The 15,972-nt window shown below is 54.6% G+C and overlaps 1 protein-coding gene across 1 annotated transcript in view; it reads left to right on the top strand.

Moving 5' to 3' along the window:
• Nucleotides 1–15,972, top strand: part of TG (thyroglobulin) — a 189,613-nt gene that overhangs the window by 12,109 nt on the left and 161,532 nt on the right. Inside the window, exons 6-11 of the mRNA XM_004697385.1 lie at nucleotides 2,802–2,908; nucleotides 3,374–3,517; nucleotides 3,730–3,915; nucleotides 8,287–9,381; nucleotides 10,751–11,338; nucleotides 15,239–15,442. Coding sequence (XP_004697442.1) covers nucleotides 2,802–2,908; nucleotides 3,374–3,517; nucleotides 3,730–3,915; nucleotides 8,287–9,381; nucleotides 10,751–11,338; nucleotides 15,239–15,442 — 2,324 coding nt within the window. The remainder of the gene's footprint in view (nucleotides 1–2,801; nucleotides 2,909–3,373; nucleotides 3,518–3,729; nucleotides 3,916–8,286; nucleotides 9,382–10,750; nucleotides 11,339–15,238; nucleotides 15,443–15,972) is intronic.

Raw genomic sequence — 15,972 nt, 5'->3', positions numbered from 1 at the left:
TCTCCACTCCAGCTTCTTCCCTCCCCCCAAATTCACATTGGGTTTTATTTTGTTGTGGGTCTTAAATGCCTGATACCTGATCCCATCAACACCTCATGATCACACAGGTTGGTGTGCTTCTTCCATGTGGGCTTTGTTGCTTCTCAGCTACATGGCTGCTTGTGTATCTTCAAGCCTTTAAGACCCCAGATGCTATATCTTTTGATAGCCGGGCACCATCATTTTTCTTCACCACATTTGCTTATGCACCCACTTTGTCTTCAGTGATGGTATCATGAAGGTGAACATCATAAAATTCTGGATAATTAGAACAAAGTATTCTTGTGTTGAGGGAGTACTTGCGTTGAGGCCCAACATACATCCTCTTTCAATCTGATGTGGGCTGTTCCTCCCACAGTTCACTCTACTTCTCTGCTAGCTTTGGTAACTTAGCAATGTCTACATAGAACTCAAACAATATTCATGATAGGGGGTTTATTGGGAAGTATCAGGCTATGGTTCAGGATCAGGAACAACTTGGGACACAGTTCTTTGATCAGAAAAGCCTCCCAGCTTTATCTGCAGACAGCAGTTTCTTTGGCCTTTGGTCCTTCAGCACCTTGGCCTGGCCTGCTTAGCTCCACCAGTGGGTCCAGAGGCACCCCACTCCTCCATTAAGCCTTGACCCTAAAGCACTCAGCTATCTCACCCGACAATTTGGCCCACTTATCGTATGCACCTTGCTCTATGGGCTGGAAGCCCACCACACTGTGTCATACCAGTGTCCTCCTGCTGCTAGATTCCCTGACACAACTTGTCACCATCTGTGTTGTCACGGCTCTCGCCCTGCCTTCTGGGTCTAGGAGGTTCTCCACACGGGAACCCCGAGTCCAGAGTGTGTATTTCTCTCCAGCTTGTTTTACTGGGTAGTCGTGGAGTCCCCCTTCTGCCTCTGGGTGGCTCATGTTGAGTCTGATGGAATGACAAAAGTGGCCAATGCCCTCATTAGAGTTCCAAAACCTTATTCCCATGGTCCCGTCCTTACAAGCGCACTGTGCCCCTCTTTTGCATTGTTAGCAAGCTACACACTTCTGGGGGGCCACACGTGCCTATTTTCAGACCCCCACCCTGTCACTTAGTGGGAGTGTTGAGAGAATGTCAAAAAGGGTCACATACAAGCGCCCCATTGCCTTGCACGCTCTATGACTGCCTCCTGCTCATTCAAACCAACTTATTGTGAATCATTAAATGGAAAACCAGACAAAACACATCTCACGCACTGCCACGCTTGGGCTTTGAGCAGCTGCTAGGGATATCGACTTCCAAGACTAGCTCACTCACCTAGTAGTAGCTGTAGTCCCCTAACGACCCTTTCACAGGGGTCGACCGATTCATAACTGTAGCAAAATTACAGTTATGAAGTAGCAACGAAAATTACTTTGTGAGGAACTGTATTAAAGGGCCGCGGCATCAGGAAGGGTGGGAACCACTGAGCTGGAGGTTGGCAAATATTGTCTTCAATCGCAGTATTTCATTCCATTGAAGAGACTTTGCTTCAATCGCAGTATTTCATTCCATTGAAGAGACTTTGTGGGCAATACGGTTGATCTCAATATGTTGCTAGCAGAGAGACCACAGGCAGGGCCGCTGTGTGCAGACAGCTCCCTTATTAACTGGGGTAGTCTTTCTAGAACTACGGGGGCACATATTATGGTTGGAGCTCATGCTGTGTAGACAGCATGGAAACAAATTCCTCAATGTTGGGTAAGGGCAAGAATTTCTCTGCGGCTCTTACTGTCTTGTACACAGGAAGCAGCCCTCAGTCTGGATTTATGTCTCCTACCCTGGTGGTGTAGTGGTTATGCGTTGGGCTACTTAGCACAAGGTCAGCAGTTTGAAAACACTAGCTGTACTGTAAGAGACAGATGGGGCTTTTTACTCCTGTCGAGCTAGCCTCAGAAACCCACGGGTGGTCCTATAGGACCATTAGGAGTTAGAGTCAACTTGATGGCAGTAAGTTTGGGTTTGGGGGTTTTGCATCTTATGACTTCCAAGATGGCGAACCCAGCCAGCTATCTTCCAGAGTGACCGCCCAGCCCCCAGGACCTAGACATTCTCTCCTGCATTGGACGGGGAGATCAGACGATCCTGGATGTTGGATGATGGGCTCGCTCGAGGGATGCCCTCTTTAGAGATGTCTGAGGGTGGACTCTGTCTCCTTTCAAGCCCTTCATAAGTTTTTCAGGCCCTGGTGTCATCGGATCCCCCATGCCGACTCACAGCGACCCTGTCGGGCAGGGAAGAACTGTCCCTGTGGGTTTCTGAGACGGTAGCCCTTTTGGGGAGTAGAAAGCCTCGTCTTTCTCCTGAGGAGTGGCTGGCGGTTTCGAACTGCTGACCTTGTGGTTAGCAGCCAATATAACCACTACATCACCAGGGCTCAGACAAGAGCATATGCGATGAGCCATACATTTACAATGCAAACTTGGCCTCCAGTTTGTTGAGTTATGTTGGAGCAATGGAGCCAGTTAGCATGAGGCTCCAACCTGTCTCAGCCTGCCTTAGAGCGCCGCGGTTGCAGAGCCTGCCGGTAGACAGCGAGCGTGAGTGCGGAAACGGCCAAGACCAGCCTTGTTTCCAAAGGTCTGGCCAGGTAAAGCCAAAGCAGGCAGGGAATCCGTTTGCCGCGGGAGCGGAGCCAATGGAACGAGACGCCACGCAGACATTCGTCTCCCCAGATGGGGCCTTGGCTCTGCTCACATATTTCTCCAGGCTGAGCCCATGGGGCCCTGCCTGGTGACCATAAATCACCCCCCTCTCAGGTTTCCAGAGGCATTTGTGACCTTCAGGGCCTTCCGGAGCAGGTTCCCCGATGTGTCTGGGTATTGTCACTGTGCTGACAGTCAAGGGCGGGAACTGGCCGAGACAGGTAAGTAAGTCCCCCTGGGGTAACCTGAAGGGTGGGCAGGGGAGTCTCCCGGAGTGAGAGCTCCCTCCTATTACCCCTAAAGCAGAATTCCCAAAGCCTGCCCCTCTTCGTCAACTACTGTGGGTGTGACCAGGACATGGCCGGAGCAAGCTTTCACCTGTGGTCATTTGAAGACCACAGCCCCCAGCCCGTGCGGTGGCTTTGGGCATACTAGAAACGGCGCCCCCTGTTGGGCAGGTGCAGCCCCCAGCTCAGTGAGTGGAGCCCAGGATGGGCTTCCAGCTTCCCCTACTCCTGCAGCAGTGCCCTCTAGAGCCGTGAGCGACCGTGACTTTGGAAAGGACTACAGTAGTGGCATGAAGCACCAGGCAGCCGGGGCAGCCCCTGTCCTTTGGGCTTGCCCAGCAGGCTCGGGCGTCCTTTCTGAAGGACGCCACCCCTGGAAACCCCTGCTTCTCTCCTCAGGTTTGGAACTGCTGCTGGATGAGATTTATGACACCATCTTTGCCGGCCTGGATCTGGCCTCCACCTTCACAGACACCACGTTGTACCGGATCCTGCAGAGACGGTTCCTCGCCCTGCAGTTGTTCATCTCGGGCCGCTTCCGATGTGAGCAGATGACACATGGTTCTCCCACGGAGGGCGGGCATTGGGGGGAGGCCGGGGGTCCATGGATCGCCAAGTCCACATGCTCTCTGAGGCTGCTCTGAGGAGGGTGAAGGGGTTTGAGGGACTTTTGTGAGCCAGGGGCATGGCACTGGGAGTGTGCCCAGCAGCGAGGTTGTCTCACTGTTTCCCCTCCTGCCTTGGATTTGTTGCAGGCCCCAGCAAATGCGAGGTGGAGCAGTTCACAGCCACCAGCTTTGGCCACCCATACGTGCCGGCCTGCAGCCGCAGCGGGGACTACCAGCCAGCGCAGTGCCAGAAGGGAGGGCCCTGCTGGTGTGTGGACGCCCGAGGGACGGAGGTCCCGGGGTCTCGGCGGCCAGCGGGATCGCCTCCTTGTGGTGTGTTCTTCTCCAGAGCTACCTCCTGGGTCCCCTCAGGCCACCGGCCTTCACTGTCCCTCCAGGCCCCCAGCTGGCCAGCTCAGCTGCCTCCAAAGGGGGTTCCCTGGTCCTTGCACCTCAGCATGACCGAGCCTCAGTTTCTCTGCGTTCCTGTCCAGTGTGCTGCTCATTCTGCAGCAGATACGGCTGCTTCCGCTGGGGGTGGGGGTGGGGTGGTGTCAAGGGAAAGAGAAGAGACTGAAGGTTGGCAGGCAGCTGACGCCCCCTCCCTGCCACGGGGTCCAGTCTGAGTCTGAGTGAGCCTACAGCACAGGGTAGAAGAGCCCTCTTGGATTTCTGAGGCTGTGCATCTCTGTGGGAGCAGAAAGCCTCATCTTGCTCTCTCGGAGAGGCTGGTGGATTCAGACTGCCGATCTTGTGAGTGGCAGCTCAGTGTGTAACCCACTACACCACCAGGGCTCCTGGCAACTGAAGCAAGGAGGGGGAATGTCTATCACCCAGGCTGTATGAAGAAGACACTTTTAGGAAGGCAGCAGGGAGGAGGTGGCACTAGAGCCACCTGAAAAACTGAGTACAACTGCCCCGGTGGGTTTCTGAGACTGTAAGTCTCTTCAGGAGTAGAGAGCCGCACCTTTCTCCTATGGAACAGCTGATGGGTTCGAACTGCTGATCTTGCACTTAGCAGCCCAGTGCGCAATGGGCGACACCCTCAGGGCTCAGAGGCACGTGGTGGTGGTGGTGGTGGTGGTGGTGGTGGTGGTGGTGGTGGTGGTGGTGGTGGTGGAGGCGATGGTGTTCGATGCCCTCGAGTCAGTTCTGACTCATAGAGACCTGAAGTCCAGCAGAACAGAACATCGCCCGGTCCTGTGCCGTCCTCACAATTGTCCTTATGTTTTTGGCACCAGGAAGAGGTGCCCCAAAGAAAGACGTTTCCTTCGGGAAGGGGTGACACTTGGAGCAGAGCACGCAAAATTCAGATGACACACATTACAGGGGCTGGTCCTCCGCTGGTCACTCTGAATCTGCAGGAAGGATGGGGTGGAAAATGAAGTTGGCCTGGGGTCAGGATGAAAGACAGCTGGATCAACAACGGTCACCCTGGAGGTCGGCTGTGGGTGCTGGGGCTTGGAAGCCGGAGAAAGCCGGCAAGGGTTGGCACGAGAACAACGATGTTAGAGGAGCAGCATTCTGGGGGTGACGGGACCCACCCCCAGGTCCCTGTGGTGCCCAGGAGAGAGATGATGGGAATCACCCTAAAGCAGGAGCAGTAGGCTGGCGGGAGGGGACGGATGGAGGACAGTAACTGGGTAGTCTAGTGAGACTCCATCCCATCCCTTCTGGAAGGTTCTGGAGGGGACGTTAGTGGTGACGGGGAGGAAGCACCTCCAGATGCTCACAGGCTGCCATCATGGTGGGGTGGCTGGGCTCATTAAGGTTGGTGACCATGTGGGAGAATGCCAGGTCTTTTTATGAAGCTGAGGTAGAAAGATATGGATGCTCACAAAATCTGTCCTGTGGACCCATTCCGTCTCTCCAACTGGACATTTTGAAAATTCTCCATGGTGTTCTTGCTGATGAAGACCAAGCGCTGCAGCCTTCAGGACGGATGACAGGTCAATGTCAAGGAGACCCAGATCCTCACAGCTGGACTTTTAGGGCACATGACGATGAATGGAGAAAAGGTTGAAGTGGTCAAGGATTTCGTCTGGCATGGATCCACAATCAGTGCTCCTGGAAGCTGCAGTCAAGAGACCAAAGGATGCATTAGGTAACGCTGATGCACAAAAAAGACCTGTGTACTGTGTGCCAAAACAAGGAGGTGACTGTGAGGATTCAGGTGCCCCTGGCCCAAGCCACGGTATTTTCAATGACCTCGTATGCATGTGAAAGTCGGGCATGGAGTGAGGAGCATGGAAGAAGAATTGATGCGTTTGAAGCACAGTGCTCACAAAGACTGTGGAAAGTACCGTGGGATGCCAACCACAATGGCAAGATAGGCCAATCTGCCTCTACTCGGTCCGCAGAGACCAGTCCCTGGAGAAGGGCATCATGCTTGGTGAAGCCCAGGGGCAGTGAAAAAGCGGAGACCCTCGACAAGATGGACTGGTGCAGTGGTTGCAACAATGGGCTAGAACGACCACACTTGTGAGGCTGGAGCAGGGCCCGGCGGGGTCTCGCTCCGTTGTACGAGGAGTCGCCAGGAGTCAGCACCAGCTGGATGGCACCTCGGAACCAGAGCCTGGTGCTTCTGAGACTGGAACACAGAGGCAGCCCCACCCTGGCCACAGAGGCCCTACGAGTGGGAAGCAGTCCGTTTGGAGACGTGGTATTTGGAAGGCCGATACCTGCCAAGGGTTAGGATGCAGACTGAGAAAGTGCCGAGTCTGTCTTCAGAGTGTTTATAGTCACCTTGGAACTGTAGGAGGATTATTTCAATTTTATTAGCACCTAGAGATGACTGTGTCTCCCGAGTCTAGATGGAAATGAAGAACTATGGTTTTCCCAATGAAAACCAGGTCTCCCAGAAGCAGGAATGCTCCATTTCCTGCTCTGGAAGTGCAGGTCCTATTGCACACTCCCGGCCGTCGAGTTGATTCCAGCTCGTAGCGACCCTATAGAGCAAGGCAGACCTACCTCTGTGGGTGTCCACGCCTGCCACTTATTATGGGAGTAGAAAGCCTCTTTTGCTCTCAGAGCGTCTAGTGGTTTCAAACTGCTGACCTTGCTGATAGCAGTCCGACTGGTAACCTGCTACTCCACCAGGGCTTTGGAGGGTGCTACTTCCGTGAACACACATGTCTTATGGAATCAATATCTGAATTCCTTTGTCTTGGCAACACTCCATAACACATGGTTGGAAGGGATGTGCTCTTAATTTGGAAGGGGAATGAGCAAAGCAATGGACTTGATTTCTTCCATCCTCTCCTATAGTATCCCTCGCAGGAAACCATGGCTTGCCGAGGGACGTGCTATGTGTTCTGCCAGTCTTCCCCCACCCCACTCCGCCCGACCACATGTTCCAGGTTCTCTGTTGCCCGGTCACAGAGGGAAATTGGCTGGCTTCCTTCTTGGCGTCCACATGAACAGAAAGGAAAGAATGATTTAAAAGGTGTAGGGGAAGGCTGACTGAAGCGGTTCTCCACGTTTTGCTGTGTTCAGTGGAGAAAAAATGGAGCTCTCTCACTCCCATCTCAGTGGAGAGGATTAGTGGGTGTTTGAATTTATTATTTAGTAATCATCAATAATACCTAAACAATATTTGAACTTATTATCATTATTTGATAGTAACAAATAACACACGAGTAGTGTTTGAATGTATTATTGTTTTCGTTATTATTGTGTTCATGTGATGCACAGTCTTGTCGGAGTTGAGCACAGTTTATTTCCTGATTTAAAGGGCAGGTCAGGAAGGCAGGAGGCAGGTGTCTTCTGGTGGGCCGTGATTGATCTTTTATGGGAAGTATAAATAGCGGTCAAAGCAGGGTTCTTGTCCTCCAGAACCTCTAGACTCGTGAATCTGCAAAGAACTGTGGGGGCCCTGGTGAAGCCCCCGGGGGCTGCCGAGCCAACACTGGCTGACAAGCAAAGACCCAGCGGTCTGTGCCGGTGAAGGTTACAGCAAGGGAGCTTTATGGGGATGTTCTCCTGGGTCTTTAGAGCCCTTGTGAATCTGGTTGACCCCATGGGTACACACAACCATAAAGGTAGAGCCCACACAGATTATCCCACTAGGGGGGATTTGGGAGCCACACAGAAGAACATCTAATTGAGCATGATACCCTATTCCGATTTCCAAGAAGAGAATGCTAGAGAACATTTGGCAAACTACCGGTAGGGTCTTTTGGGGGCCGTGAACCTGCTTTCTGAGTGCTGCATACTGTGAAGTAGCCGGCTGCTCCCTAAAAGGCTGTGGTTCTGGTCCACCCAGAGGTATCTTGAAGGAAACACCTGGTGATGTATTTCCCCAACCATTGCAGACATCACAAGCCTTACGGGAAAACAGTTCCCCTCTGACACACACAGTCACCCCGCCGAGTCGGAAGGGCCTCATTAGTACTCTTTTAAATGGTCAGATTATCAGAAAGCAGGGGGGCGTTCAGTCTATGATTCTGGCTTTAGGCAGGGGCCAAGCTCTAGTGGAAGTGCAGAGAGGCACTCCTGCCAGTCAAAAGACTGACTTCCCCACATGTACATCTGCCCCAGATGAGGCTCGGTGGGGAAGCCCCTGGTGGAAAGAGCAGAGACATGGCTGTAGCTGTTCTCCACGGACTCTTGGCTTCTTGCTACAAGAAAGACCCCAGGGGAGTTTGCCTCATGTTTGCTTGTGAGATTAACACCATCTCTCCTGTGTTCTTTGTCTCCACACAGCTGAAGACCGTTCCTGTGTGTCCGAAAGGCAGCAGGCCTTGTCTCGACTCTTCTTCGGGCCCTCTGGCCACTTCAGCCAGCACAATTTGTTTTTTTCACCGGAGGAGAGACGGGCCTCTCAGCACGTGACTAGATTCTCCACGTCCTGCCCACCCCTGTTCAGGGAGCTGTTTGTTGACTCTGGCCTGCTTGGCCCCATGTTGGAAGCACAGGATAAACAGCCCCCGGCCTCACCAAGTCTTCTCAAAGAGGCTGTCAGGGCGATTTTCCCCTCCAGAGAGCTGGCGCGCCTGGCTCTACGGTTCACCACTGACCCCAAGCGACTTCAGCAGAACCTCTTTGGAGGGAAATTTTTGGTGAACGTTGGCCAGTTTAATTTGTCTGGAGCCCTTGGCACAAGAGGCACTTTTAACTTCAGTAACTTTTTCCAGCAACTCGGCCTCCCTGGCTTCAGGATTGAGGAGGGGTTCGGGGATGTCACCAAGCAGCTCTCTGAGGGATCTGATTCAAAGTTTGCTGCGGAACCCCCTGAAACCTCTGAGAAGACTATGAATCTGCCACTTGTGGGCAGCTTTGGCTTCAAAGTTAACTTGCAGGAAAACCAGAATGCTCTAAAATTCCTTGCTTCTCTCCTGGAGCTGCCAGAATTCCTTCTTTTCCTACAGCATGCGATTTCTGTGCCAGAGGATGTTGCCCAGGATTTAGGGGATGTGATGGAAATAGTGCTTAGCTCTCAAGCCTGTAAGGAGCCACCCAGAAGCCTTTTTGTCCCATCATGCTCAGCAGAAGGAGGCTACCAGGATATCCAGTGCTCTGGTGGGGAGTGCTGGTGTGTGGATTCCCAGGGCACAGAACTTCCTGGCTCGAGAGTTAGAGGCGGGCGACCGAGGTGCCCCACAGACTGTGAAAAGCAAAGGGCACGAATGCAAAGCCTTATGGGTAGCCAGCCCGCTGGGTCTAGCCTACCCATCCCGTCTTGCACCAGCGAAGGGCATTTCCTACCTGTCCAGTGCTTCAACTCAGAGTGCTACTGTGTGGACGCCAAGGGTCAGGCTATCCCTGGAACTAGAAGTATAACTGGAGAACCTAAACAATGTAAGCCCTTTGGGTGCTCACTCTGTGTCGTTGTTGTTGATTGTTGATTCATGGCAATGCTAGGTGTGCATAGCATAACTTCCCCACTGACAGAGGCAGGCCTGCAGGAAAGGGCTCCCAGGGCAAGCACAGAAAGTGGCCCCTGCCCCAACTCCAGGCAGCCACCTTTTACATACACCTGCTGCAATGTCAGCCCCCAAACGCACAGTTTCCAAGAAGTGAATGCTAGACAGCATTTCACTGACTATAAACAGGAGTTTGTAGGGCATGTGTCATCCCTGCCCATCCTTAGCTTCCCCTCTTCCCAGGGGATTTCCAAGGCTGTGCCCTTCAGGAAACCAGTGTCAGGCCTGTCTGTCAAGGTGCACAGAGGTGGTTTTGAACCTACAGCTTTGGGTTAGTCATAGAGTGCTGCACCACTGAGTAGGACCTGCAGTAAACCTGTAGACTCTCCCGGCCCTCCCTGAACCCTGGCATCGAGTGTTGCAGAAGAAAACATCCGCTCAGCGAAGGCCCAAATGTCAGTTCCGAGCAACAGAAGCAGTTGGATGTAAACCTTCTGGCCGCCGTCACCCTTCTACTGGGGGGAAGGGGTGAGGGCTTTGGCTCAAAGTGCCACGGCCCACATCTGCAGCTCAGATGGTGGCAGCTCTCAGGGGGGCTCGGTGAGTTTATGGACGATGAGTTGTCCATCAGAGCTCTGGTGGAGCACTGGTTCAAGCAGTCACCAGCCAGCTAAAAGTTTGGTGGCTCAAACTTAGTAGCTCCTCAGTGGTGGAGAGATGTCCTCCCTGACTCCTATCCAGAGTACCATCTGGGGAACCCAGGGGTGGGGGTGGGGCACTCTACTTAGTCCTGTGTGGCTGCTGTGAGCCAGAGCTGACTCGACAGCCCACGGGTTGGGATGTCCACAGCCGGGTCAGGTGTCAATGGAATTCGGGCAATTACATGGAGCCCTGGTGGAATAGTGGGCCACGTGCATGCTGAGCTGTGAACCACAAGGTCGCCAGTAGAGGTTGCAGCTGCTCCTGGGGAGAAAGATGAGGCTTTCTACTCCTGGAAAGAGTGACCATCTCCCAAACCCACAGGGGGCGGGGGGGCATTTCACCCTATCCTATGGGTCAGCATCAACTCCAGGTCAGTGGGAGTGAGTTTGAGGCTACTTACAGCGGAGTCCTGTTGGTGCCCTGGCTGAGCCTCGGTTGCTGATGGAGGGATCCCCAGTCGCTCCTCAGGAGAAAGCCGACGGCTTGGAAATGCACAGGGCACTTCTCCGCTGCCCTGCAGGGTGGCTCAGAACGGTCAGAATTGTCTCGATGCCAGTGGGATTTTAGCTGCTTGAACTGACACCGTGCTCTCTCCCCTGCAGGCCCCACACCCTGCCAGCTGCAGGCAGAGCAGGCTTTCCTGGGGACGGTGCAGACCTTGCTCTCAGACACCAGCCTGCCACCCACGCTCTCCAGCATCTACATCCCACAGTGCACTGCCGATGGGCGGTGGGGGCCCGTGCAATGCGACGGGCCCCCCGAGCAGGCCTTTGAATGGTACCAGCGCTGGGCCGCTCAGAACGGCAGTGGACCGGAGCTGACGCTCCAGGCACTGCTTCAGAGCATCGGGAGCTACAGGGACATGGCTTCCGGCAGCTTCCATCTCTTTCTCCAACGCCTGTATGAGGCTGGCCAGCAAGACATCTTCCCGGGGCTGGCAAGATACCCCACTTTCCACGACGTCCCCGAGAGAGTGTTAGAAGGCAACCTGACCCAGACTGGGGGGAACATCCTCTTGGAACCCCATGTGTTCTGGGAAATGCTGAGCGGCCAGCTCCACCGGTACCCAGGGCCCTACTCAGATTTCAGCTTGCTGCTGGCCCACTCGGACCTGAGGAGCTGCTGGTGTGTGGATGAGGCTGGGCAGGAACTGGAAGGCACGCGTGTCCAGCCGGGCGCGGTTCCAGCATGTGAGTACATGTCTGTGCAGCATGGAGTGATTTTGATTTTAACAAGACATTCACCAGGCTGTCCGGCTGCAGAGACGGGGGTGCCCCAGCTGCAGCTGGGCATAGGGATGGCCAGCCGCTTCCTAGTAAGAGTGGTTCCTTCCAACGTGGTTCATAGCATGATGGAAGTGAATGCCCCCAATTCTCGTGAGCTTGATGGTGAGGATGACGTGCCCTGTGAGCTCGCGGAAGGTCACCAAGGTGAGCCTGCCCTGGGCGGCACTCGCCCTGCTATGGCACCGCTGGCAACATCGGTATGAGAGTTGCACCCTTGCATTCATCAGCCACCGTCTGGGGCTTCTCCTTGCACAGAACACTCAGGAGGGTCATTCAACAGCTCCCCAGAAAATATGTCCCCAGTGGGCTGAGCTAAGGAAGCAAGGGGATAAATAGATCAAGAACACCCAAACCCACTGCCAATGAGTAGATCCCAACACTTAGAGGCCCTGGGTGAGGCTTCTGAGATGGGTCAATCTCTATGGGAGCAGACAGCCTCGTCTTTTCAGGGTTCAAGCAGCTGGTGGGCTTGAACCACCGTCAGGGAGGTTAGCAGCCCAGTGCCTACAGGCATGGCTACGTGGAGCGATGCTGACTGTGCGTCTTAGCATCGGAGTAGCCAGGGAGACTCCACCTGCTGCTGGCACACTGGATCCTCGGAGTAGCAGCTGCTAACGAGACCCCTAGAGAGCAGCAGGCAGTGCCCTGCCTCCAGTCACCCTTTGCCGTGTTCAACATTGCCAGAGGTTTAGGCAGCCCCAACCCAACTCCCTGCCACCGAGTCAGTGCCAACTCCTAGCGACCCTATAAGACAGGGCAGAACTGCCCCTGTGGGCTTCCGAGACTGTAACTCTACAGGAAGAGCAAGCCCTTTCTTTCTCCTGATGGGGAGGGCTGGTGGTTTCAAACTGCTGACCTTGCGGATTGCAGCCCAACGTGTGACCAGCGTGTCACCTATCTAGGCAGCGGCTGGATTTTCAGGACGTGGGTGACAGGACCATGCGACACAAACAGTGTCCTTTGGTTGTGAGGGGTCATTGAGCTGCCCCATCATGGTCCTCTGGATGACAGAATGAAACAATCAGGTGGCTAAGCCCCTTGTTCCAGCCCCTGTGTCAATCCCTCTTCTTGAGGGGAACAGTGGAACCCTGAGCATTCTGGATGCTGGGAGACTTGACACTGGGAGGGTTCCCCATGAAAATCAAGTTCTAGCCATGGTCTCCCCCTCAACGTCAGCTTAGCCATGTCAACGTGCCTGCTGCCCTAGCGGTCTTGTTTGTGTGAGACCCGTGGCCATACACCTAAACGCGACATGACTCAATCTGGGCCTTTCGCACGTGGTTTGAAAAGCGTGTTGGCGAGACCCGGAGGAGCCAGTCACTTTAGTGGCTCCTCTTGGTGCCCTCGGTCTGGCTGCTGGGCAGAGCGTTCTTAGAAGTAGGCTTTCAGATATCCTGACCGGAGAGTAGCGGCAGGCACTGTGGAGGGAGTGACCAGAGTCCCCAGAACCATCCGTCGGAGAGCAGACATGAGCACCTCAACCCATGGGCCCCAGGAACTCCGACCATGTGGTGGGTGACACAGTGGACTGCTAACCACAAGGTCCACCGTTCAAAACCACTCGCAGCTCCTTGAGAGCAAGATGAGGCTTTCTATTTCTGTACAGAGTTGTTGTCTCAGAAACCTGCAGGGACCGTTCTACCCTGTCCGATAGGGTCGCTATGAGTTTGGAGTGGATTCAATGGCGGTAAGGCTTTTGTTTTTGGCTTGCCAGCGGGCTCACGCATAGAACAGTTGTGAGGATGGCATGGGAGCGGGCGCTGCTTTGCTCTGTTGTACGTAGAGTCGATGGCTGCCAATGAGCAGCAGCGTCTCGCTTTGGTGTTATCACTGGCTCTCACGTTCTTGCTTGTGTCCTTCCTGGAAGCTGGAACAACTGACGGAGGGGAACCTAGCATCCTCCATTGGTGCACATGCCCAAGCCTCACAGAGATGCACACACAATGGGGGGTGGGGGGGACTGCACACTGAAGGCCTGTTACTGAGGCGACACAGGATCGGAAATATCTGAGTCTGACACCCACGGGGTGGTCTAGCAGCTCAAACAGCACCTGGGAATGGGCTAGAATCGGAGGCCCACCTGATGGTCCAAACCTACATCCCCCCTCCCCACCGGCCCCCATCCCCCATCCTCAGTGAGAGGCCTTGGCTCAGGGGACAAAGTCCTGACTGACTTGAATCCTGATTCCTCCGGCTGCTGTGTCAACTAAAGACAATTAAGCTCCACTCACTGCCATCGAGAGGATGCCGACTCACAGCATCCCTAGAGGACGGCAGAACTGCCCCGGGGAATTCCGAGACTGTACCTCTTGATGGACGTAGAAAGCCCAGTCTCTGTCCTGCTGGCCACATGTGGGTGAATCTCCGAGTCTTAGTTTGGTCTGTCAGACCTGAGTTACCATGACAGCCTCCACGTGGTGTAGTGAGAACTCTAAAAGGTGGCAGATGCAATGGGCTGGGCCTAGTACCTAGACAGCACTTCACCGATAATACAACTCAAAAACCCCAAACCAAACCCGAACAAAAACTCACTGCCATCCAGTCATCTCTGACTTACAAGGGGCCCTAGAGGACAGGCCAGCCTGCCTCTGTGGGTTTCTGCGAGGGCAACTCCTAGAAAGCTCTGCCTTTCTCCCAGGGAGCTGGTGGTTTTGAACTGCTGACCTGGTGGTTAGCAGTCCAACGCATGCCCACGATGCCAGCAGGGCTCCTCACAGCTGGGTTACTATGAAGGAGCCAGTGGTCAAGCATTTGGAAAGCCTGCTCACCAGGAGGTTGGCAAGCGTTGAACTAACTGGCTGCTCTGAGGCAGAAAGAAGCAGCAGACAGTTTCCATAAAGACTTGTAAGCCCAGGAACCCGTGTCCTGTGGGCTCACTGGGAGCCAGCCCAGTCTCGGGCCACAGGGTGAGGAGCGATGGCAGCGACAGTCAATGCCCACATGGACCCAAGGGTGAGGGCTATGTCAGTTGCCTCCGAAACGCTCCCTGCCATCCAGGCACTTCTGACTCACCGTGACCCATAGACTGAGTAGAGTTGACCCTGTGTAAGTATTGATGGAAACCAAAGACTTGTCTTTCCCACGCCGTGTGGCCGGCCGTTTCCAAATGCGGCCTCGGTGGGTAGCAGCCCAACCCCTCCCTTTTCTCAGCTACCCCTTGCCACCGTGAGATGCCCTTGAGTCGCCTCTGGTCCATAGTGACCCCATGCGCAACAGAACAAAACACTGCGCCATCCTGTGCCGTCTGCACAGCCCTGCTCACACCCGAGCCCATTGCTGTGTCAGCCCCTCTCGCCCCCCGAGAGCCTTCCTCTCCTTCACTGCCCTCCGCTTTGCCAAGCGGAGGTCCTTCTCCAGGGACCGGTCTCCCCCCACAACACGGCCAACGTACGTAAGACCAAGTCTTGCCACCCTTGCCTCTAGGAAGCGCTCTGGCTGTACTTCTTCCAAGATGAATCAGTTTGTCCTTTTAATGTCTGTGATATTTTCAATACTCTTCTTAGTTACCTTCCCCCCAACCCCCCAAAGAAAACTCCAACAAGCACACTCCATCCTTGAGTCAATGATGGTAACTGTTTCTGAGGTGGTAACTCTTCGTGGAACAGAGAGGCCAGGCTTCCGCCTGTGGAGCTGCTCCTGGTTTGTGCACCATGAAGGCTCCTTCTCTAGTGCCTTCTAAACCTCACCAGCGTGCTGTTTCAAGGGGTGGACCTCCTGCCTTGGTCTGGGACAGGCACACTTGGCAGGGGCAGCGGGAGCTCTGTGTGGAACGAGGGTCCATCTCTAGTGCTTTCATTCCTGCAGGCCCCGGCTCCTGTGAGGGAGCAAAGCTTCGAGTCCTGCAGTTCATTCGGGAAACGGAAGCGGTCGTCTCAGCTTCCAACAGTTCTCGGTTCCCTCTGGGAGAGAGCTTCTTAGCTGCCAAGGGAATCCGGCTGACTGGCGAGGAGTTCTCCGAGACCTTCCTGAGTGGCAGCGAGTATGCCCTTCGCTTAGCGGCCCAGTCCAGTGAGTGCTGGGCCCCGTGTCTTGCTCCATGTCTTTGGGGGGATCTGTCTTGTTGGCCCCTTCAGGCACCTGGGTCTTGAGTTGTCCTTCTAAATGGGGGTGGAGCTCCATGAGTGCCTCTGAGCAAGTGTTACCCTCCCCCCCAGCATGAGGCTCCCCAATCCCCCAGCAGACCCTCATGGAGGAGGGCCTTGGCCTTTGCACCACACCACGAAGCCAGAAGTTTTCATTGCTATCTGAGGGACCCAGCCTCCTGCCCCCCCAGTGCTCTGACACCCTCATGCCCGGATGCAAAACTTCCCTCCCAAGTTCCAAGGGTCCAGAAACCCCCATGAAGGGGGATCCAAGAAGAACCCTGTGTGCCTGGAGGATCATGGGAGCCCTGGGTGATGTTAATGGCTGGTGGCGTGCTGGACTGCTTGTGGAGAGGCTGGGAGTTCGACACCCCCAGAGGCGCCTCAAAGAAAGCCACTCACGACCCTGTGGGCCCTGTCCTGCCCTGACCCACGGCTCTCCCGGGTCAGAAGGGA

The sequence above is a fragment of the Echinops telfairi genome, unplaced genomic scaffold (genome assembly GCF_000313985.2).
Source record: "Echinops telfairi isolate 266 unplaced genomic scaffold, ASM31398v2 ScPeMD7_1;HRSCAF=3_0, whole genome shotgun sequence".
NCBI lineage: Eukaryota > Metazoa > Chordata > Mammalia > Afrosoricida > Tenrecidae > Echinops > Echinops telfairi.
The sequence above is the reverse complement of the archived record's forward strand: the minus strand, read 5'-3'. Positions and strand labels throughout refer to the sequence as shown.